The sequence below is a fragment of the Erpetoichthys calabaricus genome, chromosome 4, assembly GCF_900747795.2.
Source record: "Erpetoichthys calabaricus chromosome 4, fErpCal1.3, whole genome shotgun sequence".
NCBI lineage: Eukaryota > Metazoa > Chordata > Cladistia > Polypteriformes > Polypteridae > Erpetoichthys > Erpetoichthys calabaricus.
Window position 1 is genome coordinate 213,811,729 of NC_041397.2, and position 27,469 is coordinate 213,839,197.

The 27,469-nt window shown below is 35.4% G+C and overlaps 1 protein-coding gene across 4 annotated transcripts in view; it reads left to right on the forward strand.

The window, feature by feature from the left end:
• Window positions 1–27,469, forward strand: part of cntn5 (contactin 5) — a 1,396,083-nt gene that overhangs the window by 1,220,581 nt on the left and 148,033 nt on the right. For all 4 annotated transcript variants that reach the window (XM_051926456.1, XM_028800281.2, XM_051926458.1 and 1 more), the window contains 2 exons: window positions 21,817–21,944; window positions 27,213–27,388. In XM_051926456.1, coding sequence (XP_051782416.1) covers window positions 21,817–21,944; window positions 27,213–27,388 — 304 coding nt within the window. The remainder of the gene's footprint in view (window positions 1–21,816; window positions 21,945–27,212; window positions 27,389–27,469) is intronic.

The following is a 27,469-nucleotide window of genomic DNA, read 5'->3' on the forward strand; positions in this document are numbered from 1 at the left end:
GCAGATAGACACACTGCTGATGGCTGTACCCAAGAGGTCATTAAAGGCCTGGATCTTGGTCTTTATCCAGGACACTCGCAAGCCCAGACATTCAGACTCCTCGCTCATTCTCTCGAGAGCCCTGATCAGAGCCTCCATTGACTCCACAAAGATCATAGCATCTTCAGCAAAGTCAAAATCAGTGAATCTTTCTTCACCAACAGATGCCCCACAGCTGCTGGACTCCACGACTTTGCCCCAAGGAGCAGGAACACACCCCCGACGAACCTTAGATTCAACAGAGTAAAACACAGAGGTTCTGCCATTGCTCCTATTGTATACTTAGAGAAGCAATTTTGTTGTTTTTAAAGTGTCATTTAAATAAATTCATGAAAATTTAAAAAACAAAATACAGCGTACACCTTCAATAAAAAGTCACAAAATAAGGCAAGCCAACAAGCTACACAATCGGGAGCCACACCATTTTAAAAATGTCTATTACTACAAGCACACCTTAGGCACTGTGAACTCAAAGTTGAGATACTAGACTATAAATCAAGATGTACTGCTATGTCAATGTTCACCACTGACTCACCACAAAAAAAAAAAAATCTGAAAAAGTCACTTTTGTTAACAAGTGATCAAATTGTATAAATATTATGACCGATGGAGGATACTCATGAAGCCAAGAATAGTGTTTTTAATAATATTTTTGAATCCTACCATTAAAGTCGATATCTGATACACGTTTTCTTTGTTTACAGGAAGTTTGACAGAATAAAATTACAACAAGAACAGAGTGGAGATTTTGATTACAGTGCAGACAGTCCCCCCAGTAGGTTATGTAGCCATAGCCCTAGTTATCAGAGCAGAAGTCCAACTTTTTATAATAAATGAGCACCAGGGTTCATCTCACTAATGGTGTTCCTTCCTTGACAGAAACACTACCTTCCCTTCCCACTGTTGTTTCTTCCTTTATAATATCCATGAATTTTGTGATCAGAATGGGCATTTTATTTTTTGTTTAAGGTGATTCTAATGGGGTTGGCACACTTCCCTGAACTTCTGTATTTATTCAGGTGTGTCTCTGCTGGTGGAGTTTTACATTCCTCTCCTGAAAAGAGAGAAGAACACACTTTGAGTCATGTGAAGATAACCTGGGACTATTTCTATGTTCCCAACCTGTTCCCCAAAGTTGAAGAAAACTGTTATGATTTGAAACAATTATACCAATCTTCTGATTTGAATTTAATCAAAATAAATAAAGACGGGGTGAATAAGCTATAATCATTTTTAAAAAACTTTTAAAACGTGTAAAAACAAGTAGTCATATGCTGGAGTATTGGTGTGGCACATTGTGATGAATGCCAATCTCAGTATGATGATGAGGCATTTGTTTGGTAAATACTGTATATATTCATATTGGTTTTATGTAGAAAATGCTGCAATAAAATATGATTCTTTAACAAGTTTCTGAAGGTTATTTTTCCAAATTTTGTTAAAAAATTTTTTGAAGTGATTACGTCTCAATATTGCCTCTCTACTACAATTCACTTACTGTATGCCAGATCTATACAAATTTCTGAATGTCTTCAGAAAAAAAAACTTCTTTGGTTGAGGGTGAAATGAGATATGCATCTCTTCTTCAACAAGCCTGGGTGGTCAAGAATTTCCCATTTTATTTTCTGAAGAGTGTTCAAATTTTTGTCATTTGTGTAAGGGCAGGCATTGTAGTACAATAAAAGAACGTCCTAAGAAAGTCTCCATCTCAATTTTATATTAGTAGCAGGCCTCAGTCCATCCTTTAACAGGTACTAGCTATAAAATTCATATAAATTTTTTTTCTGTTCTTTTTTGGTTCCAACTGATAGACATGCTGTCTTATTTACTTCTTGGTAGCAAGTTTCACACTAACAGTAAGGTCAAAGGCAGCAGGGTACCAAACCTCCGACTGAAGTTGTCAATGTTACAAGGTCTTATTGAGCTACTGTATAATATAAAAAATTACTGGGAAACGAAATAGCGAGAAAAGTTTTTAAAGAATTCTCTTATATTTCTATTTGGAACGGAGAGTGTGTGGGCATTTTTGGCTGCTCTTTCTCCTGTATTTTGTAAATAAATGTATGAAGCTTATAGGGCACAAGCATTTTGATTCATGTATGATGTTTTAAAAATGGTGCTGAAAACTGATTAGCACTTTTCAAGCAAGTCTCAGAAAAGTGCAGTTTGAAAGATTTTTAAGTGTCTCAGTGTTTTGTGAAAACCTCACAGTACCCCGGGGGTAAGCAAAGTCGGTCCTGGATGGCCATAGTGGCTGCAGGTTTGTGTTCCAACCGAGTTGCTTAATAAGAAGCAGTTATTGCTCAAGTAACACTTCTGCTTCATTTTAGTTGTCTTGCTTGTTAAGCTTTTGAACCCTTATTGTGTATTTTAGTCTTAAACCGTTGTAGTCTTGGTTGTTAATTGCTCCTTATTAGCAGTAAGATACAAATGACAAAATAAACCAGGATTTCTCTTTTTAGCTTGTTTCCATTTACATTTGTGTGTAAGAAAAAAGAAAAAAAATCTAGGATATGAGAATGACCAGATATGGCAGAGTTAAAGCACTAGCAAGCCATGAAATTAAATTATTGGCAAGGGTTGTTTTTCTAATAAAGAAACTGGGTTGGAACAAAAATCTGCAACCACTGCAGCCCTCCAGGACTGACTTTGCCCACCCCTGCCATACCCCATCACCATAAAAACCCTGTATAGCTTTTATAGTTTCTCATCTGTTATAAGCTTAATGTGATCTTATGGCTACTGTGACCAAAGGACTGATTTCGGGAGAAAGTCTGGGAATAAACTCAAGGCTTGCCAAAGCTACAGTAGATGAAGTCACGGTGGGGAGAAAGGGGATTACAAGGGAGATGAATAAAAACAGAGAGGGAGTCAAGTAGGCTAACTGACCTGTCAAATAGGGTGTATCAGTACCTGGTGAATTTATTTTTTAATAAACACCTTTTTATGTATAAAATGCCTCTAGCAAATGATCATTTATTTTATTGTAGGATTAAAATTCACACTGTGATAACCTCTGCCATTTGATTTAAGGTGTGTACAGTACTTCACTTAATATGCTTTAAATTATAAAACTGAAATAGCAAGGGAAACAGAAACTATCTTTACTGCCTATATTGCTATTATTGTGAAAGACATTTACTGGTATTTTTTACTACGTCTTATTTATATATTGCTAGTTGCATATTTAATATCATTGCAGTCTCCCATAACCATTGTAATTGCTTGAGCTGATTATAAATTCTTGTTTTTATGTTCATGTACACTTCATAATTAAACATCAGGCATTGTGTATCCAGGCCAACTCTACAGTCTAAGATAATGAGAAAATAAACTTGCAGTACCATTCATGAAACACAGATAGCATTCAACTGACAGTTATTGGATATTACTTTTACTCCGCTCATTATCCTGCATTTAGTAACATTACAAAAAGTTTCCATAGTAGACTCCACAAATAATGAGGACGAAACAGCATACTTTATCCCCTACAGGTAACTCTGGTATTTTGTTCCTCAAACACATCAAATCTTATAGTCTGTACTGAATAAATGTGAAATATATACAGCGGCACGAAACATTTCAGACATTAGTGTAATTATGTGTGTCACATGCAATGCATGGATTTCTTCTGTTGGTTTTTAAAAACATGAGCTCTTCCCTGCAAGTGGCTTCATCCTTGACTGTCCAACAAAGTAGTAAAACCAGCTGCTTAAGTAGTTCAGTTTCATTAAGTGGTTCATTTCATTATATTACATAGTTACAGGCATGCCTGCATGGCATTGTTTTGGATTATGCTATAATTATAACAAAGAAGTAGAGTAATTGACTTATTAAAGGAAAGTGAAATTTAATGTGGTTAAATACTATTTGCATTTCTGTGGTTGTAGTGCCTCTCAACAGTGTAAATAATGGCATTTTTGCATCACATTTAGAAAAGGAGTTCATTATTTCAAAGTTGTTTTTATTTCATATGAAGTACAAAAACAGCCAGTAGTATTAAACCAGGGTTTCTCAATCACGGTCCTGGAGGACCACAGTTGCTGCAGGTTTTTGTTCTAACCCGGTTGCTTAATTAGAATGCAATTCTTGCCAATAATTTAATTTCATGGCTTGTCAGTGCTTTAGCTCTGCTATGTCAGGTCATTCTCATATCCTAGATTTTCTTCCCCTTTCTAAGGATATCATCCAAATTATTTGAAGGCTAAAATGGATGAGTAATTCTCAGTCCTTTACTTTTTTCTCTTCACTTTCCTTCCAAGTATTTAATTAAACCCAATAGTGCATGATAAATACAAATTACAGCGATGGCAAAAGTGCATTCTTGCTCCGATGCAGAACACAAGCAACTCTACATGCTAGTGTTTAGATCTGGACGGTGTGTGCCCCCCAAAAAAAGTCTAACTGCATTCTCGTACCATTACTTGCGTACTAAAGTGTCAGCAGGCACTTTTTGTGGCATTACACATATTTTTTGAGCATGCCCTCTGCACACTGCTTAAATAAAGGTAAATAGGTAAATAACATTCGATCTGGCTTTTATGTAAGTAACATATAAATGTTAATGTTTTGGGCACATGCACCATCCATATTAACACCGTCCTTTGTATGTAAGAGCCAGATCGAATGTTATTTGCCTTTATTTATTTACTTACTTCCTACAGCGTAAAGTCACAAGTAAATTGCAGAGCTTCCCATATACATATACAAAGTACAGCGATGGCAAAAGTGCGATGTGCATTCTTGCTCCGATGTAGAACCGTCATCATGATTTGAGTTTACCTCTGTTATAGCGCATCTATGTGAAAACAGCAGTGTCAAATGCGTGGCGGGGGGAGTGGTTGGGATCATGAACACGGCTGAGAGAATAAAACTGAATAAAAAAAAACAAAGCTAATCTTTATAAGTATCATAATTTTACACCGGCTGTTACAGACTGGAATCAAATGTATGTTTTTATTCTATAATAGTAAGAATATGAGCTGCTCAGTTCTCAAAACGGACTCGTCCAGGATCGAACCCGTGAAGTTTTGATTACCAGTCAACAGCTGATACCGTTGCTCCACCGAAGTGCTCGTAGCAATTGCGCGTCAATGTCGCACCCTAAGGCGGGTTCTATTTCTGCTGTTATATTTTTGAATAAAAGCACATTTCTTCTGTTATATTTGTACCTTTTGTGAAAGTGTTTTTTTGATAATTGGAATTCAGGCTTCACACATTATACACTTCATGTCTACATTTTGTCAATTATTACCAAAACATGAAAAACGTTTCTGTTTTAATGGTGTGTTTACATAGATCGTTGTAGACACGGAACACACATTAAATGCAAGTGTTCCAAATAACGATACAGTATAGTATTTATAAAAGGTGTCATTTTGCTTGACTTCTCACTCTATACAACTCTAAGCAACTGACAAGCAGGCAAACAGACTTGAACTGAGAAAACTGTGCGGGGGTGGGGGGATGTGACAGCAGGCTGCTTGCTGTTTGCTGCTTATCCACATATTTAAAGGACAAAGGATGCTGACGGAGAGGTGTGAAGCGATTTAAGGTGGGACGAATCTACGAGTTTTTTCATAGGCTCTGGTAATTCTAGTGTTAAATACCAAGAATACAGCTGTTTAAGACTAAAATAAGCAATAAGGGTTCAAAATCTTAACGAGCAAGACAACTAAAGTGTTACTTGAGCAATAAGTGCTTCTTATTAAGCAATTGGGTTGGAGCAAAAACCTGCAGCCACTGCATCCCTCCAGGACCGTGATTGAGGATCCCTGTATTAAAGGCATGAAATGGACCACGTCAAAGTGAGCTATTAAAGAAAATCAGAAAAAGCTTGCATAAACCACTTTACTGTAATAGTTTAGAATCGTTATAATCAAAACCATTATCAGGTAACATGAAACTCACTATAGTAATTATTCCATATTCACATGTATTCCAAAGTTAGACTATTTATTGTAAAAAATTAGCAAACATTAAAAGAACATGTTTTTGTCATTTAAAAACTCACCTCTCTGTAAATCATTACTTTAATGGAATGTGACACAGGTATAGAAAATGAATGGTTGAATATATTATTGAATGCAAAAGCAAAAAAAAAAAAAAAGAAACATCTTGTAGTTAGAAAACACCAAATTGAAATGTTTTGGTCTCAGCACTGTACATCTGGTGTAAGAGGTTTTAAGGTAAGGTCCATGTTTAACTAGTAATGCTTGGCTGATCATAGCGCTCAAGAGTAAATGATGTGTTATGACTGGGTCAAGCAAGTAAGAATTTCACTTTACCCATGATAATAAACTTGAAATTTAACCTCAAATTTTACAATTCTTTTAAGGAATGTTGCCTTCAATGTCTGTTCTAGTGAAGCAGAATGAGAAACTGATCACTGAAAAACTTTCATTCTATCAGTGTTATGGCAGTAGCAAGATACCTGTCAGGTTATAGAATCAATGTGACATTAAAATAATAAAGTTAAAAACAAACTGACAAACAAAATAAACCAAGTGGTAATTTCTTCTTGTATGGGGAAACCATGCAACAATGAACATTTATGTTTTTACATGTTATAAAAGTGCATTACTTATCATTTTGTTTCTGCTACTTCATGTGCAGTATCTAAGCACAGAGTCAAGTGTTTCCTTAGTTTACCCCAACAGGAACTGTCATTGAATTCTGCATGGTAAATTGACCTAGTTAAGCTTAAGAGATTAAAGACTTTTGTCATCTTCTGACCTTTGTATAGAGCGGTTTCACAGATAATCTCCACTAGTATCTCAACATTTTGAAAGAGAGAATCAGTCATTTTAGAGAATGAGGTCAAGCCGCATGTTTACTGAACTTGCTTTAAATTTGAAAATGTCAGTTGGCAAAAACTTTTTGAACAACAAAAGCCATGTTCTAAGACTTGACCTGAGATATTATATCAATTACCTTTGAAGCAATTCCTGAATGGATGTTTAGATGAAAATGTGATATTACAATAATGAAAGATTTGCTTTGTGTTTTTGTTGCATGCTTGAACATTTTGTTCTGCTGTTCTATTTGCTTACAAATCTGTCATTGCCTTTATTATTGAGTTATAGTATTTAAGTAATGATGATGGATTATGCGGATGGATAACAATGTTACGGCTAGCCTACAATTTGTCAATATGAGAAGCTGCATGTTAAAAAATAAACATTTTAATTTATCCTGCTAAAATTCAAACATCTGCCTTTATCCCTCTCTGAAAACCCCTCAGAGCATATTATGACCTCCACCATCTTTTGTTATAGTGAATATGCTGCACTGATGGTAAGCCGTGTTCAGTTTTTATTTAGGCATATCATTTGCATGTACCATTGAAACAAGGCAGAATGAATCTGTATATTGTAGCAGAAATCAAGAGACAAGGCAGCATTTTGTTATTTTCACTCATTCTTTATTGGTGATCATGTAACCACTGTAGTCTCATCTTTTTGTTCTTAGCTGAGAGGAATAGAACCTGTTGTAATCTTCTGCTGCTGTAGCCCTTCTGCTTCAACTTTCGGTGTATTTTTGTATTCAGAGATGCCTTTCTGAACATCTTTGTTTTAAAGTTCTTTTTGAGCATTTGTGACTCTTCTGTTAGCCAGAACCAATCTGGCCATTCTTCTTGTACCAAAACACCTTCCCCCCTTTTATATTATAACAGTGTTGTTGCTCACAGAACTGATGCTCACTTGAGCATTTATTCATATTCCACCAATCTCTGTAAATGCTAGAGACCGTAGTGTGTAAAAATCCCACAGGGCATCTGTTCCTAAGACAGTGGAACCATAACATCAAGCACCTACAGTTACAGTTTATAAAAGTTCGAAGTGACTTGACCCATATCATTTGTCCTTTCCAATTTCTGGTAAAGCAACAACAGAACCTCTTAACCATGTCTCTATGCTGTATACCTTTGGCTGTACATGATTGAGAGTTTGGAAGAGCAAGCTACAAACAGGTGTACCTACAAAATCCTGAATTTTAAATGGTCTTTAACATTAAATTGAAGTTTGTGTAGATATTTTTGAAAGGATCCCATATAAAATAAGTAATTTGAATTTTCAACATGCAATATAAGTGATAGATAGATAGATAGATAGATAGATAGATAGATAGATAGATAGATAGATAGATAGATAGATAGATAGATAGATAGATAGATAGATAGATAGATAGATAGATAGATAGATAGATAGATAGATAGATAGATAGATAGATAGATAGATAGATAGATAGATAGATAGATAGATAGATAGATAGATAGGTATGGTGGGCCAACATAACACAGCATAAAGTGTTCAAATCTGCTTAATCCAATATAGAGTCTCAAAAGGCCAGATCCTTTCCTTGTAGAATCATTCTCAAGGCAGAAACCAACTCTGTTGGCCCACTGTCATAAGCACTCACTAAGATTCTGTAAGGTCAGTATGGAATCACAAATTAACCTAAAAATAGGAGTACCTAAAAGAAAACCCTCATATACATTGTGAAATGTGCAAACTGCATACAAAAACTGATTAGATGTGAGATTTGAATTCAGAATACTTGACTCTGTTTGACACGTGCTAACATGTATGCCAAGAGGCATGGGAAGCGAAACTGTGTTTTTTTTAACATCGCAAACCTTACATAATATTCTTAAAAATGAACATTTGGCATACTGATGTAGTACTTTATGATTTTAACACAATGTGCTCTAGAATGCAACATTCAGTATGAACGAGGAAAACACATAGCAGCTTGCCTTGTTGATTTTCAGAAGAATTGCACCTTTTAATTTTGTCATGAGTACACATAGGAGTTTGGAAACAAATGCTAAAATATTAAATGATTTTGTGATAAGAGTGGAAAGATATTTACCGTACATGTTTGTTTGTTTTGTATGTTTTTTATTTAAGTGATATTAATTAATCACTAGAAAAGTTACAAAAATTGAATATTTGGTGGGTATATTATAAGCATTAGCATCAGCACACATTCATAATAACACAGTAAAACAATTTAATTTATTTGCAGAATAAAAATTCCTGCAGTGACAAGTTTTGATGGAAACTGATTTTTTAATTCCTTTAATTGAAATAAATGACCTACTGTTTTTGCTAGTACAGCAAATGTATTGCTGTCACCATTAATCTTTAAAACTAGCAGCTGATCTCAGCCTCTGATTCCATGTGTGCTTGGTTGCTAGGCAACAACTGACCACTGTAAGATTTCCGGTACGGATTGCTGAAGATTTTAAAGAATCGTTCTGATGGAAGTTGATTCCTAAGCCTTAGAGCTAAGCTCTAGAAACTCATTGTTTAAATTCCTAAGATTTTTTTAGTTCATTTTTGGAAATTTAGATTTTTTTATACCAAGACTTCCTTTTCATTACCTTTTTTGCTTGTCTGAGCTTAGTACATTTTGAATTTATCAGTGCATTTTTTGATTAAAAAAATCTGCTAATTCTTTATCAAAAATAATTCAGGTGTTTGGGAAAGCCGTAATATAGTATTGTGTGGGAAAATTCCAGTCTTTGATTGATTGCACTGAGAGCTCAGCATGATCCACATATCATTCATATTGGCAGAAAAACAAAAAGCTAAGGGGAGAGGATGAAAAGCCATTTTAAAGTGTGTCAGCTGAATTCTTATGGAGAACATTTTAAGAAAATTAATAATTTTTTGAAATAGTCCTTATTCAGTTTATTTCATACATGTTAAAGTAAAGTAGAAGTGTTAAAATGCAGGGAAATTGAACATGAAGCAGGAGTGATGCTTATTTTTCACACTTACTGCTTAATGGTAACATTAGTGCTTGCAATGTGACCATTCCATTGTCATCTCCATCAATTCTTTACTTTTTACTTATTCATCGGTTTCCTGAATATGCATAACTACGGAGAGCAGTTACAGCAGCATCAGGCATAAGGCAGGATACATCCCTGGGTAGGGCACCATCTATAACAGGACACAGTCACACACACATTTACTCATGTTATGTAATTTCAATTTAGTAATTGACCTAACGCTCAATAATTGAGTGGGATATACTGTAAGTGTAAAAATGGAGTTCCAGTACCATGCAGATAATGTCCTGGATTTGAACTCAGCCTCCTGTAGGAGCAAGGGAGAAACGCAAACAACTCTGCCCCTAACAAATATTTAGAATAACTTCCTAGTATAGTCTTTCTTGTTTTTAATTATCAAAGTTAATCAGAGAGTTTTACATGAATATACAGAGTACTATAAAATAGATAATTGTATACCAGCAAAAGGAGAATTTTAATTTTTCTGATTTAGTTCACACCAGTGATTCAAATGGTGACCCTGAACATAGGCACCCAGAGTTTGTAATGACCTCCCTAAATTAATTAGATCAGCTCACTCCATTCATTCTTTTAGAAAAACAACTGAAAACTCATCTGTTCAGGAAGGCTTTTAACTTAACCTGACATACTGCCTCCTCTTTCAATCGTCCTCTCTGTCTAGATGCACAGTATAATTTGCGCTGTGCATGTGTTATTTCACAAATGATGTTTTTTGCTAGGCTTTCATTTAGTATTGAATGTCGTATTTTACTCAGGTTTATTGTCTTTTATTCTATTTAATGCCTTTGTATATCCTGTATCTATCTGTTTTTAATGTTCTATTTAGGAAACATTTGTATCCAATGCTACATATACCTGCTGTTTCTTTATGAGAATCTGTGAAGCACCCTGAGCATGGGAAAGGTGCTATATAAATAAAATGTATTATTATTATTATTTTTATTATTAAGGCAATTAATTTGCACCTAAGGTAGAAGTATGCAAGCCTGTGGAATTTGTAATTTATATTGAATAAAAACATAGATTAAATACATTTATTTATTTTTAAAATATGTTTTATTTATTATGCTCATATTTTATTCAAAGTGACTGACTGCCATTCTTTAGTTTTCCATAGACATGTGACTTCTGGGTTTTTATTTTCATAAGTAGGATAGGAAGTTCACATGTTAATTGTGTTTTTAGAGTTTGACTGTTCAAAACTATTTTACCATTCTAATTAACTTTATTTTGTCCACATATGCAAGCGATTTGTTAGTCTGCTATTGAAGCTAGAAACTACAGTATGCGTTCAGGAGTTGTAGACAAAATGGAGAGTGGAAGAAATTTAAGGAGAATGGCAGGATGTACATTGTTTGTTTCTTTAGTACAGGAAAAACTCTGACAAGCTTCAAGATACCAGGAATGGGAACAGTCTGAAGAGAAAAAGTGGTAGTGGGAGTGATGAAGTAGTAACATCTGCCTAAAGAGACTCCTATGATCTAGGGTGCAAATTATTAATTAAATCATTAATCATTAGGGGTGGGGGTTGATTTATTTTCAATCCTATTTTTATGTAACAATTGATCTATTTGTATGGAATGATTACAATAAAATCAATAAAATTTATAAATAAAAAAAATCATTAATCATATGAATTGGTACTGGTAACATTAAAGGCTAATGATGTCAGACAGATAGACAGGAAAGAGGGTTGAGCAGGAATGAGAAGAAGCAAGTGGATTATTTGGTGTCTCAGGATGAATCAGAAAGAGAGAATGAAAAGTAGCAGTGATAGGTGAATGAAGGGCACTCACCTTTCCTTGAAATAAAACATTAAAATCATGACATATAAGAATAAGTTAGGAATTTGTTTCTTCACCACTAATCACTTTGCAGCATTCATTAATTGACTGATCATGAGACAAAAATAAGAATAAAAATATTAACTGAAATACTAGAAAATCTCTCTCAACGCTTAACCCTCCATCTTGAATTGCTGATTTTTTGAAGTTCTTTAGTAAGCAAGTGTCATAAGTGATTCTTTGGGAAAAGTCCCTTTCGAACAGGAACAACTAAGTCAGTGATATTCTGTAAAATTGAGTTTTAAAGATAGAGAATATCCTCTAACAATGATAGGAGAGAGCCTGAGACTTGATACAATAACATGCCATGATAATATGAGATGTAATAAATCGAGAGTAAGTAATGATAGTGCTAGAGAAAATGTGAGGATCAAGAAAGATTAGCTATAGTATAAATATACCTTGTGTAATAAAATACAGGACATATGATATTTTTTGTAGTAACCTACATTTTAGAGTAACAAGGTGCCATGGTGGCTAGGATCAACAGTCTCACAGCCCCACAATACTAGTTTCAAATCCTGTCCTAATTAATGTCTGTATGGAGTTTAAGCTAGTCCCGTTTTCTTCACACAGACCTAAGCTAGCCTGGCGTGAGTGAGTATGGATATATATGTGTAAGTGTGCCCTGAAATGTGCTAGGGCTAGTCCATGGCTATTTCCTGCCATGTGCCCAAGGCAGCTACCCTCTGCAACTTTGAACTGGATTCATCAACTCTTAAGATGGATGTTTGCATCCTGCTTTTCTGTGAAACTCACTTCTCTGATGTGTCCACTACACTGATGATAATGCTTAAAGCAGACCTGAATATTCACCTTTTGCCTCTGTGATTTCATTTCTTTTATACATATGGATTCTACCATGCTGTTCAGCAACTGTTTTTCTATTGCATTCTCTTGCAAGTGTCTCATTGCGGCATTTCTCTGTGATCCACTGTATATTTTTAGATTTATTGTAGTTTTTCTTGTTTAGTGGCATTATTTGTATTTGATTTTTTATGTATATAGTTCTATACTGTATGCTTGGTGAGATAATTCTTAGATAAAGGTCAGTTCATTGGTGTTTTATGCCTTTATAATAATAATTCATTACATTTATATAGCGCTTTTCTCAGTTCTCAAAGCGCTATCCACACAGGGAGGAACCGGGAAGCAAACCCACAATCTTCCACAGTCTCCTTACTGCAAAGCAGCAGCACTACCTCTGCACCACCTGTGAGGACAAATTTTTATTCAACTATATACATGATTAGTATAATCTAAAGTTATAAACACTATCTATAATTATGGAATTGAACTTTCCTAGCATATAAAGTGGCATACACTCATGTTTATTGTGCTTTGTCATCCAAAATATGTTCAGTTAAGGAATCTGATACTGCTAATATTTGATCAGGTCAGCATGGTTAGTTCTACTACATCTCCTTCAGACTGTGTTTGAATCCTGGAGCGTAATGCTTTCTCTGGATTCTCTGGTTCATCACTTCAATCCTAAAGATATGTAGGTTACATGAGCTGATGACTCTAGATGGGTGATTGTGGTGCTATATGCATTGTGTGTGATGTGATAGACTGATGCCCTATACTGGGTTAGTTTTTGACTTGTACCCAAACCTGACTAAGCTCAGGCTGCCATATCCTGAAATGGGCTAGCTTCAGAAAATGTTTCAGTGTGTAATACTGCAGTATTGTATAGCAGTATTATAAAGCTTCAATGGTGCACAGTACATGCAAATAAAAAAATCACAGTTTTCTAGTGTTATTTAATGGAATAAATCTCTGAAATGATCTGACCTTACAATATTCTGTGCACATATTTTTCTCCCTTGCCTCTTTAATTAAGGTTTGAAATTTTCCAATGTACTATATATGCAATGAAATAGTGTATTCTGGCCATCCTCTAATACCCTATTACAAATTACAATTATATGAAACTACAACAGCACTCACATATGGTGCACTTTTTCAGAAGAGAAAGTCTTGCCACTTAAGATGAAGGCACTGAAAGTCATGGATGCTAAAATTCATGTGAAGCATGTTTTAGATTATCATTTAGATTATCTATGTTTTAGATTATCATTTCTTCAGTGTTTTCTTAGGAGTATTTTCTAAAAGAAATTAAAATGAATACAGCAGACTTTTATTAAATGCAAAAGTTCAGCATAAGTAAAACATTGTGGTTTAAATAATCCTAGCAGCTTTTATTTTCTAGATTCTTCTCATTTTTGTTGCATGGTACAGAAAACTACATTCAAATTACAGGGTCTTGTATTATTATATGATGTGTTGACTATTTTTCTACACAAGTTAAAAGCTATACAGCCATTACAGGAAATCAAATTAAGATTTATAGAAATGGGTCTTGACCTTGTTGCTGACATTAGGAAGCTCATTGTTTTTGTTAGTTGACTATGAAAAAGCCAAATGTTTTAATTAAAAAAAAGGAACTTAGAAACAAAGATTTTTTTAGCTTTCATTGTGAACTGAAAAGACAGATAACCATTGGCATGTCTAGATAAAGTATTCAATAAATAAATTACCTTTTGCCACACGTAAATTATCCCCCTTACACCTTAAGACCTTCAGCTAGAGATAATGAGATTCTATTACTGTATTGACATAATCACATTATTTTTTAAGGCATTGCAAGCATGATGCTGTAGTATAGTGTAAAATGCTATAAATACAACTTTTCTAAATACAGCAGAACCCTGATTATCCAAGGTAATGTGGACCAATGCTACCTTGGAAAACTGAAAACTCAGATTAAACAGATGGCCACTGCCGACTCAGATTTTAAATTATATTTATAAAAGATTTTGCCAATTTATATGGTACAGTATCACTTATAAGCCTCTTTTCATACCTTAGTGAATTTAATGTTACATATAAACAAAGAAAAATTCACATTCACACTTATTTTTGTGGTATATCATTTATTACACAGCTACTATTTACAATATTTTTAGAAATAAAAATGTAAATTGTGGTACTTACAGTTTAATATGAATGTTAATAATAAAATGATTAAAGGCGAATGAAAAGGTGAGCACATGTACACAATCAGTGCTGGTGACATACTAACAATAGCTGAGAGGTGCAATTGGAGAAGATTGAATGAGTCACTCCCACAGTCACCAGCTCTTCGACTGCATGCTTGGTACAGTCAAGGTCAAAAGCATAGGATTAATGCACTTGGTACAGCATTTACAGCAAAGATTTTATGAATTATAAGTTGGCCTTGGATAATGTAGCACCACCATTAATTGGGGTATAGATAATTGGGGTTCTACTGTAAACAAAAGAGTGTCATTTATCTTACTGAAACATTTTTAAGTACATTGTGCTAAGTCTTGGAAAAGAATTTAATTAACTTTTTACAGGGCAGGGAAATTGGATCAGTAGCCAACACCAAATCCTTTTCAGAAGTGGGAAATAATGCTATGAATTGGTACTGGTAACGTTGTAAACAATGATCACTGCATACTGTAAGTTGACATTGTCTAATATTAAGTCATTAATGGCACTAGAAACAAATTCTAGAATTTGCAAATATGGAATTGTACCTTTTATATCAATATGCTAAGTTCCAGACTCTGATTTCTTCATTTGTTATCTTTTGCTTCTTTGAGCTCTAGCATAATCCATCTGTTCTGAGGATGTGCATTTGGTATGCCTTTGTTTAATGACCTATGGGATAACAACAAGACCAAACTGAGACCTTGTACATCCACCAAAAGCAAAGAAGTAAACTATTAGTGACATCTGCATTATCTTGTCTATGTGCAGTTTGCTGCCTTTTGTGTCCATTTGAAATAGCTGTGACAGGTTGCCTGGATTGTAAGGTATTGCCAAGCAGAAAGGGCTATGGGGAGAGTAATGACAAAGGACTAACCTGGCATAATCCATATTTTTAAAGATGAAGAATACATAGTAGTAATTGGAAAGCCTCTCCAAGTGCCACTGTGAGTAAACTACCATAAGGAAATGCTACATAAATGTTGTAAATGGAACTGAAATGTAACTACTCTATGGCCACTACAATAAAACATAGCTAACAGGTAGTTTTGTCCAAAATATTGGGTGACAGCAGAGAGTTCCTTAATAAAAAAGATGAAACCAGGTTGTAGAGGGCAGACAGCATGACAGACAATATGGGTGCTCGGCCATTTAACTTTTTGAATTAGGACCCAGATATGTAGGAAAAGCTCCAGTCACTAGAATGAACTTAAGGATACCCAAACCCCCAAAACTTTACAAAGGAATTTTAAATTCATGGTGGGGTTTTAAGTATATTGGATGTAAGTTAAGATGATAGAGAGTGTAGTGAGTAGTAAGTGGATGAACCCACCTTATATTTATAGTAAAGGGTAGGCTCTAATTATTTTGGATAAGCAGAAAAAAATATGTTTTATCCATCCATCCATCCATCCTCTTCCGCTTATCCGAGGTCGGGTCGCGGGGGCAGCAGCTTGAGCAGAGATGCCCAGACTTCCCTCTCCCCGGCAATTTCTTCTAGCTCTTCCGGGAGTATCCCAAGGCGTTCCCAGGCCAGCCGAGAGACATAGTCCCTCCAGCGTGTCCTGGGTCTTCCCTGGGGCCTCCTCCCGGTTGGACGTGCCCGGAACACCTCACCAGGGAGGCGTCCAGGAGGCATCCTGATCAGATGCCCAAGCCACCTCATCTGACTCCTCTCGATGTGAAAAAAAATCTCGAAATATGTTTTATGTTTACTTTATTCAGTCATTAGTTTCTATTCTTGAAAACCTATATCTTGTGTTTGTATGTGTGTAAGTGTGTGTGTGTTTTTATATAAAAACAATTTTTTTGAAAACCATTTTGAATAACACTTTGTTCCAGTTTAGAGTGGCACATGGAAGTGCTCCTACTCCATTGCATAACATATACCGTAGTAGAACTGATGTCTACTGCAGCATCACTTACGTCTCTTGTGTGTCCCATTTCATTCTTCGTCTGTGTATGGTCTGCTGTGGGTGTTTATCTTTTACATATATTGTTTTTTTATTTTTCTGACATGTTTTAGTCTTTCTGTTAATTGTTTTGCAGTTGTTTCAGTTCTTTTCGTTAGCCTGATGTATTCATCTCTAAGTTATGTCAATTAAATTTTTGAGTTAGTTGAGCTGTAGGGAGGCCCCAAAATTAGACAAGAGCTCTCAGGTACGATAATTAGATTTGATTGCAGAAATTATGGGTTATAAAATCTGTAGGGAACCTTTGCTGCCTCAGAGTGGCATCAGGTAAACCTATGGCTAGATCAATTGTGTTTTTGTCTTCATTTTACTTTCTTAAAGGATTTTTGACCTTTTTGTTTTGATTTATTGCTTTTGAAATTTTTGGCTTTTTAATCATAGAGTAGAATTTTATGATTTCTAATTTATTTTTGTGTTCATAAGAACTACTTATGAACACTTTAAAATCACATTAGTTTGGGGTTTTTTTTGTCTGGTATATTTTGACTCACAGATACAAGAAAACCCTCACATATACCATGCATCTGGAAATGCATTTATGCAAGTCATCAGGTTTGGGGTTTCCCATTGTCCCACTAGACCTGAAAAACCCACATTTTAGGCTGTTTTTGGACCATATTTTTGTGCAGGAATGATAAAGAGTAAACCAATAGGTGTCTTCAGCAAAAATGATCAGAAAGACTTGAAGCTGTGCAACTGACCCCAGGGATTCACCACTAATGGGATACAAGGGGTCATGAAAAGTTACTCTTTCTGACAAAACTTTGAAAAAATGGGGATTGGTGGAGTGTCGCTTTATAGAGGTTGCTGATCATGAATTTCTGTTACAATCTAGAATATTTAGGCTTTAAATATTTAAACTGAAACACTCATTTTAAAATTTTAAATAATTTATGCAACTATTTTTGTTTATTATGTACTTCTACCTCATGAAGTAAATTATTACATTTGTTATGAACACCCTGAATTAGGGTGGCTTTTGCTAATTCAGGAATTTTTATTTTTTTTAATATTTATGTCATTTTTTTGAAATTCATTTCTTGTTTGTTTCTTACTTAAAATTTACAGTTTTTGTATTATTATTTTTTTTTTTTTTTTTTTTTTTTTTTTTTTTTTTTTTTTTTGTTTATTTATTTTTGTATTTTTATTTAAAATTTGGTTAGTCTATTCTTGGGCTTTGTCATTTTGACTTAATTATTATCTGATTTCTTTTTCCTTCCCTATTATATATTTTGTATTTATTTGACCTTTTGTTACCCGTTTGATATATTTATAGTTAAATTGACTTTAATTATTATCAAGGCTCATTTTCCTGGTCAGGTGTTCTGGTGGTTTCCATTCTGTTCTTGCATTTCTGTGTCATTTTGCAACTGTCTGGAATTACATCTACAGTATGTGGAGATTTCATAATTTCTTTTTGAAAAAAGAAATCCATCCATCCATCCATTTTCCAACCCGCTGAATCCGAACACAGGGTCACGGGCAGGGCCGGATTTATATGAAAAGAGGCCCTAGGCTATTCCACGTATGAGGCCCTTTCACCTTCCATTTTTAAGTTTGTAAATTACATGAGAGATAATAAAATTTTGCTAACAATTTGAATGTAGGCCCCTCTTGATCTTGAGGCCCTAGGCTGAAGCCTAGTTAGCCTATAGGAAAATCCGGCCCTGGTCACGGGGGTCTGCTGGAGCCAATCCCAGCCAACACAGGGCACAAGGCAGGAACCAATCCCGGGCAGGGTGCCAACCCACCGCAGAAAAAGAAATCCCTTCATCAAAAATATAACATGAGATTGGAATGTCATTGGTTCCCAATGATAGCTATTTTGTGTTGCCTCTCCTTACACCTTGTGTTTATTATGTTAGTTACAAGAACCAGGTGAGCTTGCTTTGGAAAGGGGAAAATAATGCACAAATGGGCCTCAACATTTAAAATATATTTAAGTTTTAAAAAAAATCAACTAATGCTTAAATCTAAATAGCCATGAAATTAAATATTTTAAAGAACATACAGATACATTGCATTTAGCTTTTTTATTTTTGTAAATGTACACATTGTTAAAAAGACTGTATGTCAGGAGTGCATTTCTGTTTACATAAAAGTCATTAAAAGTCAGCGGGAGAGTCTCTGGATGGCACCAGACTGAGTTAGATTATTGAAGTGTGTCTTCCTGGAGTTGTGGAAGTAGCCTGCAAAGACAGGAGAAAACAATAACTGTTAATATTATATTATTGTGCTATAGCTATATCCTTCTTGCCCATTATATGAAGCATGTACCAGGCATTTCACAAAATATTATATACAAACAGTGCATAGTAAGTAAATAGTAAAAAGTTGTATAATGTTAGCCCTAAAAAGAAAAAAAATTAAAATAGGTTTGAACAATCATTTCAGCTAAAGGATTGATTCGATAACATTGCTGCATTCAATAAAGACCAGATCTGGCTAACAATTTGAGTACTGAGTCCAAAGGAACATTGCAGTCATTTATACAATAACAATGCAGCTAAACCTCAAAAAATGTAATTAATGTTTTGCATTTTCCAGTACAGTGTGGTTCCATTCAGCTCTGTCACTGTTTATTAATTGTACTTAAGAAATATGTGCGTGCACAGAATCAGAAAAACAGTTGAAAGTAAGCTGGACATCCTGCTATGCACATAAATAATGAACAAGGGTGAGAAGCTTGAAAACCTGATAAATTATGCTAGTATGTTAATTTTGCTTTTCTCTGCCATAATCAAGAGCTTGTGTGAGGTTTTGAGGCTCAGCATGGCAATGTGAGAAGTGTCAAAGGTGCCAGTCTCATAATTCAAAATGAGTTCATTAGTATTTGATGTTGTAAGTTTATTTTTAATTGTATTAACACCAGGATGGCACATCACTTCATGAAATAATGAATACTGCAACAATTAAGTGGGCTTGGAAAATGGTACGGTATGGTATGAAAAGAACATTCAGGAAATGTTTTGACATAAACTTAAAAATGGTCAGTGACCCATTTTAATGTCAGTTGTTGATGTGGACAGCTGTCATGTAGCACTTAAGAACAGATTCTCGTGTGCATGGTATAATTCGGTGTATATGGATGATACAAAGGTTCTCTGGTGCCTGAATAGCCTGCCAAGAGTTTCAGTTATTGTATTAGTGATACTTATTAGGCACATTAATACTTAGTAAGTGTCAACATTAATAGATTGACAAGACTCTTATAAATATCTTGCCTTTAAAAACAAATGATACTATGATTTATATTCATATTTACTTTGCAGAATGCCCAGGGGTAAAAGTGTAGGTGTTTTACCAAGTTTGAAGTTTAGACAGGTGTTATGTTTTCAACCAGTTTACTAACCCATGACGGAGTAGGAATGTGGCTCCAAAATGTTTCTCTCAATCTAAAAGACTAATTTTGACATTAAGAAATTAGTTATAAGTTACTGTACTATATGAGTTAGCGTGACTTGTTTGCAATGCTTAAGTTTACAGTCTCTTAAAAAACAATATTACTGTTGCCAGTGTGCTCTGTAATTAAACCTCAGGGGCTAAACAGCTTTCTTAGGTTGAGTTACATAAGTCATATTTCATAATGTATGCAACCACAAAGGTTAAAAGCCATTTCTTAGCTTGTGTTTCAGGATAAAACCTCAGAGGCTGGGCAACTTTACTTAACGTGTCTTACATGTAATTCAAAGCCTAACTATTAAAGAATACTCATCAAATATTAATGTTAGGACAGCAAACATCAGAGGCTGAGTTCCATTGTGTGTCCACAGAGAAAGTGTTACACATTGCCAGCATTATTTATAATAGTAGCAGGAAAATTAAATACAATAATTGATTTATTAATAGTAAACTAAAAATTATATATAGAAAATAATACAATTATAGAAATGGCAATATAAACAATACTAGAAATACATAGACATGCATTCTAAAACATGTAATTATTTATCTTCATTTTGCACATCCAAAGTTACTTTTTATATTAATACTTAAAACAAATACTTTAAGTCAGAGATCAAACCCATCCGCTTGGATGTCCGGCCACAGAAAACATCAACAGGGTTAAAACCAAGTCAACTTACTTTCAAGAAACTCAAAAAAAGAAATAGACTGACACTTTGAATTTTATAAAACCTACAGCTTTACCCCTAAATAAGCATACCTGAGATCTGCTTCATTAATATGCACATGTGTAGAAAGACTTTCAGATAATATTATAATAAAAAGTTATTCTTCTGAAACTAACCCAATAACATCACCATAACATTATAATTAATTCTGTATCATATATACCTGTGAAGATATTACATGTCACAGAAATTCTTACATTAATTTGAAAGATCTATAAAGACATAAAACTGGGTGACTGTTCAGTTGAGTGATGGAAGACTTTCAGCAGCTGTGTTCTCAGCATATCAAACCAGCTGTCTCTTTCCATGGTTGAACAAAATCAAGTATAATTTCCTTATATCACCCAGCTCTAGTTCTCTACAGAGAATTTGAGTCATAGTTACTAAAACCTTGAATTAATGTGAATAAAGATTACTCACAAAATTATTTCTGTCACTCCAATAAACATATGAGCAGATGTTAACTGGGTCATACTTTTCAAACTGATAACAAGTGATAATTTTCATTCTGTCATTGATAATGTAACATTTTGCACTCATCTTTAGCCAACAGTTTTCATCAATTATAAACAGCCTAAAAATGAAAGAATTGGGTCTGGAAGTAAAAATAGTGGAGCTAAGCCCCATTTTTACTTACTAGAGAAGAAATACGACAAATTGTATTACATAGCTTTTAGCTATGAATGGGAACAGATTTGTCCCACTCAACGATCCTAATACAAAGAGCAATATGTGACACTATAAGCAGTAATATGTATTATTACAAAATTACTCTTTTTTCAACTGTTCAGTTTATTATATTGTTTGAAAATCCACAGCCTTCAGCAAATGTAATAGTTTCCTACCCTTTGTTATGCAGTAATTTTATGTTTGGTGAGATCCCAAAAGATTTCATTTCAGTGTGCAAACTAAAGAATTCTTGTAGAAGATGGGTTAAAATAACTTACAGAATTCATTAATTGAGGTCCTTTTATTATTTTTAACAGGGTTTCAGTTCTGGAGAATAACAGCTTAAGGATCATAAACTCTACCAAATCTGATGAAGGCAGCTATGTTTGCCGAGGGGAGAACCAGTTTGGCTCAGCAGAAATGACAGCTTCAGTATGGGTTAAAGGTAAGTGATATACAGTACTAATGCTGGTGTATCTTGAACTTTAAAGTTGAATAGCTGTGATTACAGGTTGCTAGAGCTCTACAAATCTGTGTACAAGTTTGTTAAAGTATTATATTTTGCTTTTCTGTGGATAAACAAGTCACACACCTAGAAAGCTTTATTATTGTTCTCACTTTCCTTATCAAGATCGAGATAAGGCTATCACTAGCCCAGAGGTCTGTAACAGTGAGAGACGTCTAGCTCTTTTACTGGGAGGAAAAAGTGCATGCAGCGGGATTCTAGTTTAAATCCTACTGTATATATTTGAACTTTCACCTACTTGAGTTATCATGAATAAAAAATCTAGTATTTCCTCCTTTTTTTCATGTTTTACTAGTAACTAGATGTTTTAGACCAGTAAATAAACAATGCAATTAGTACAGCAAAAACTGAGTAAAGAAATCACATTGTGAATCTGGTACTAATCATCATCACCACCATCAACATGAAATTAATGGCAATTTTGAGATTTACCCCCCAAATGTTTTTCTGCCAATGAAAGTAGCGTATGAAACAAAGCTGGAAAGAACAGAGATAAGAATAATCAGATGGCTGTGTAGAGTCATGGACTGAGAATCTGGTATCATATACTGTAGGGAGATTTTTTATATGGTGTCTTACTGCCAATTGCATCATTTAAAACAAGTTAATTTTGCTGCCTCAGTTTTAATGATGGCAATTTGCATATACTCCAGAATGTTATGAAAAGTGATCAGATGAATTGCAATTCATTTCAAAGTCCCTCTTTGCCATGAAAATGATCTTAATCCCAAAAAACCCATTTCCACTGAATTTCAGCCCTGCCACACAAGGACCTACTGACATCATTTCAGTGATCCTCTTGTTAACACAGGTGAGAGTGTTGACAAGGACAAGGCTAGAGATCACTCTGTCATGCTGATTGAGTTGGAATAGAGAGGTTTAATTGTTGTGAAGAAGGCTTCAGGGTGCCCAAGAAAGTCCAGCAAGCACCAGGACCATCTCCTAAAATTGACTCAGCTGTGGGATCAGGGGAACCAGCAGTGCAGAGAATGCTCAGGAATGGCAGCAGGCAGGTATGAGTGCATCTGCACACACAATGAGGCGAAAACTTTTGAAGGATGTTCTGGTGTCAAGAAGGGCAGCAAAGAAGCCACTTCTCTCCAAGAAAAACATCAGGGACAGACTGATATTTTGCAATAGGTACAGAGATTTTCAAGAAGATCTGGGAGGAGGAAGAGATACCGACTGACTGGAAGGAGGGTTACCTAGTCAAGCTTCCAAAAAAAGGGGACCTAAGTAATTGTAACAACTACAGAGGCATCACACTCCTGTCAGTGCCAGGCAAGGTCTTTAACCGGATCCTCCTAGAGCAGATGAAGGACGTCGTTGATCCACAATTACGAGATGAGCAAGCAGGTTTCAGGCAGAATCGATCATGCACAGACCAGATTGCAACGCTACATATCATAGTCGAGCAGTCCTTGGAGTGGAATACACCATTGTACATCAACTTTGTCAACTATGAGAAGGCGTTTGACAGTGTGGATAGAGGGACCCTGTGGAAGCTCCTCAGGCACTACGGCATCCCAGCTAAGGTGGTGAATCTGATCAAGAACTCATACGAGGGAATAACCTGCAGAGTGATCCATGGAGGGCAGCTCACCAACAGCTTCCAAGTGAAGAGGGGAGTCCGACAGGGATGCTTGTTATCACCGTTTCTCTTCCTCATCGCTGGTGACTGGATCATGAAGACATCCACTAGTGAACGCAGGAATGGAATCCAGTGGACCTTGTGGAGCCAATTGGAAGACTTAGAGTTTGCAGACGATCTTGCACTTCTTTCCCACAGTCAGCAGCAGATACAAGAAAAGACAAATGTGTTGGCAGCCACATCATCACAGGTTGGACTCAACATACACACGGAGAAGACAAAGATTATTAAGATCAACTCCAGCAGCAACAACCCAGTCACCTTAAATGGAAGTTCCCTGGAGGAGATACAGTCCTTCACCTACCTGGGCAGCATCATCGACCAGCAGGATGGAACAGACACAGACATCAAGGCAAGGATTGGCAAAGCAAGAGCCGCCTTTATCCAGCTCAAGAACATCTGGGCTTCCAGAGAACTGACCTTGACCACCAAGATCCATCTGTTCAACACAAATGTGAAGTCAGTACTGTTGTACGGGGCTGAAACCTGGAGGACAACCAAAAACACCATCCGAAGAATCCAGACTTTCATCAACACCTGTCTCAGAAAGATCCTCCACATTCGCTGGCCAGACACCATCAGTAACACTAATCTATGGGAAAGGACCTGCCAACATTCAGTAGAAGCAGAAATCTGGAAGAGAAGATGGGGACGGATAGGGCACACCCTACGCAAACAGCAAACCAGCATCACCAGACAGGCTCTCAGATGGAACCCCCAAGGAAAGCGGAAGACAGGCCGTCCAAGAAACACCTGGCGACGCGACCTCGAGGCAGACATAACAAGGACGGGCTACACCTGGAGTCAACTAGAAAGAATGGCTCAGGACAGAAACCTCTGGAGATCTACCTTTGGCGGCCCATTCCCCGGAAGGGGTGGAAGGCATAAGTAAGTAAGTAAGTAACAGAGACTGGACTGCTGAAGACTGGGGTAAAGTCATTTTCTCTGATGAATCCCCTTTCCGATTTTTTGGGGCATCCGGAACAAAAATTGTCCGGAGAAGAAAATGTGAGTGCTACCGTCAGTCCTATGTCATGCCAATAGTAAAACATCCTGAGACAATGCATGTGTGGGGTTGCTTCTCAACCAAGAGAGCGAGTTCACTCACAACTTTGCCTAAGAACACAGCCATGAATAAATAATTGTACCAAAACATCCTCCAAGAGCAACCTCTCCCAACCATCCAATTGGTGACAAGCAATGCCTTTTCCAGCATGATGGAGCACTGTGCCATAAGATAAAAGTGTTAACTAAATGCCTCAGGGAACAAAACATCGAAATTTTGGGTCCATGGCCAGGAAACTCCCCAGAACGTAATTCCATTGAGAACTTGTGATCAGTCCTCAAGAGACGAGTTGTCAAACAAAAACCAACAAATTCTAACAAACTCCAAGCATTGATTATGCAAGAATGGGTCACCATCAGTCAGGATTTGGCCCAGAAGTTGATTGACAGCATGCCAGGGCAAATTGCAGAGGTCTTGAAAAAGAAGGGCCAACACTGCAAATACTGACCTTTGCATAAACTTAATGTAATTGTCAATAAAAGCCTTTGAAACTTATGAAATGTTTGTAATTATACATCAGTATACCATAGAAACAACTGACAAAAAGATCTAAAAACACTGAAGCAGCAAACTTTGTGAAAACCAATACTTGTGTCATTCTCAAAACTTTTGGCCAAGACTGTAGTGTTTTTTTCCCATTGAGCCACATTATCTGGCTTAATTGAAGGACTCTGGACCACATTTTATTTTGTAATCAATTTAGGAATTTTACTATACTGTCTAAAATTGGAAAATATAAGGTTCATATTTTATAAATAAGCACTTCTCCGCTCTGTACTGTTTCATTCCAAGCAGTTTCACAATTAGTTAACTATTTTCCATGATTGTTTTTCCATTGTTTAATTAATTTGTCTGATTTCTTTATTTTATTGTATATCCAGAAAAATACAATGGTGTGAGACTTATGATTATAAAGAATATAGAAATATGTGTGTTTTTGCCATTGCTTTACACAACTGTCTGTTGTCATTATCCTATTAATTTAGTGCTGTGGAGTTTGTTACATTCATTTTATCGTAGTAATGATATTTAATGAGAAGCAGAGCAAACACCAGGACCAATGACACTAAATGGTGAAAGACTGCGGGCATTTCATTGTCGGACCCACTCATGTGCTTAATAGTAAATAACAGTTTAAGTAACTAAAACACTAGTAAAAGCAGAATGAAAATCATGATGATGATGACAATCTTTATATCCATGATAAAAGCAATAAAATATCTCCATGTAACATACCATACATTAATAGTTGATAAATTCCAGTGAAAATATAACAAATCCACTTTTGCAGTTTTTTGATGTGTCCTAAAACACAGAAATTGTAAAATAACAGCTTGGTTAATTAAGGTAGGAATAAAAACCTTTTAGCCACAGGAAGCCCCAGGAGTGAGCTTGAGATATAATGCATTATTATTTTGTTTCAAAAAATTCAATTAAAAAGATAAGATCTCAAATATTGGTGACAACAAAAGAAACAATCTTGTAAGGATTACACACAAATAAAGGGTAAACAGCAACTCCAGGATGTTTTTGACCCATGCAGCCTTCTAAAAGAGTTGCCTTTTCTTAAGATGGTTATGAGTGAAATCTGAGTATGCCATTGTAACAATAAATTGTTGCTTCAAAATATGGCAATTGTAGAATTCTGCCTGTCTCCTTGAAAACATAGCTGGCCATCTCTGGGTCATTGAAGAGTATGTTGAAAAAGTGAAAGAGAGGTGTGTTAGCCAAAAGAGAATTATGATGTTTTTTAGCAGGCACAATCAGAAACTTTTTAGTTGTTATCTGGTCTGGAAATAATGTAAGTTAGTCAGTCATAAGGTTAAACCTGACAATAAGTCTCATTTCACAAGAATTCTTATCTTGACTGAAGGTAAGACATTATATTATATGTTTAAACACATACACACACACTCAAATCAGTCACAATAAGTATTTCATAATATTGACTGTAATAAACACTAATGTTCCCATAATTACTAATTCTTATATATTTCAAGGAATTCTTCATTCACTTATTTCATTAACTTAATTTCATATTTCATTCACTTCATTCTTTTATTTTTAAAATTACTGGCATGTCAATGTGGAAGCTGAATTATAACATATTAATATTTTAACTTAATAAGATGTTAATAATGGGTTCTCATCTTAACAAAAGTACAGCTGGCTTCAGTATTTCATTTCTGTGTTTCCGCATTACTGTTAATAAACTTCTCCTTCCTTTAGTAGCTCAAAGTATTCCCTTCCATATGGAACACAGAATTTCTCTCAGTGTAACTACCACAAACAAACTAATCCTCTCCTCCCAAAAACCTGAACCAGAATATACCTGAAGTATAGCACCATGAAAAGGCATTCCTTTTACACATGAAAAAACCTAATTAAAAATAAACCAGTTATTGTAACACTCATGACTGGAATTAACAGGTAGAAAAATAAAAATAATTTCATTGTTTGTTTTTTGAAGAACCTACTCGCATTGAACTCTCCCCAGCCAGAATGGAAGTTACTGTAGGAGAAAGTGTTGTCCTAAACTGCAAAGCATTTCATGACCCAAGTCTGGATGTGTCCTTCATGTGGCTTCTGAATGGACAGCCTATCAACTTTCAGAAGGAAGGTGGACATTTTGAATACATCAGAGCAGTAAGTTACATAATTAATGATTTCCTGGCTATTTTATGTTGTACAAGTCAAAACATTTCATATAGAGTTTTATTAGCACTT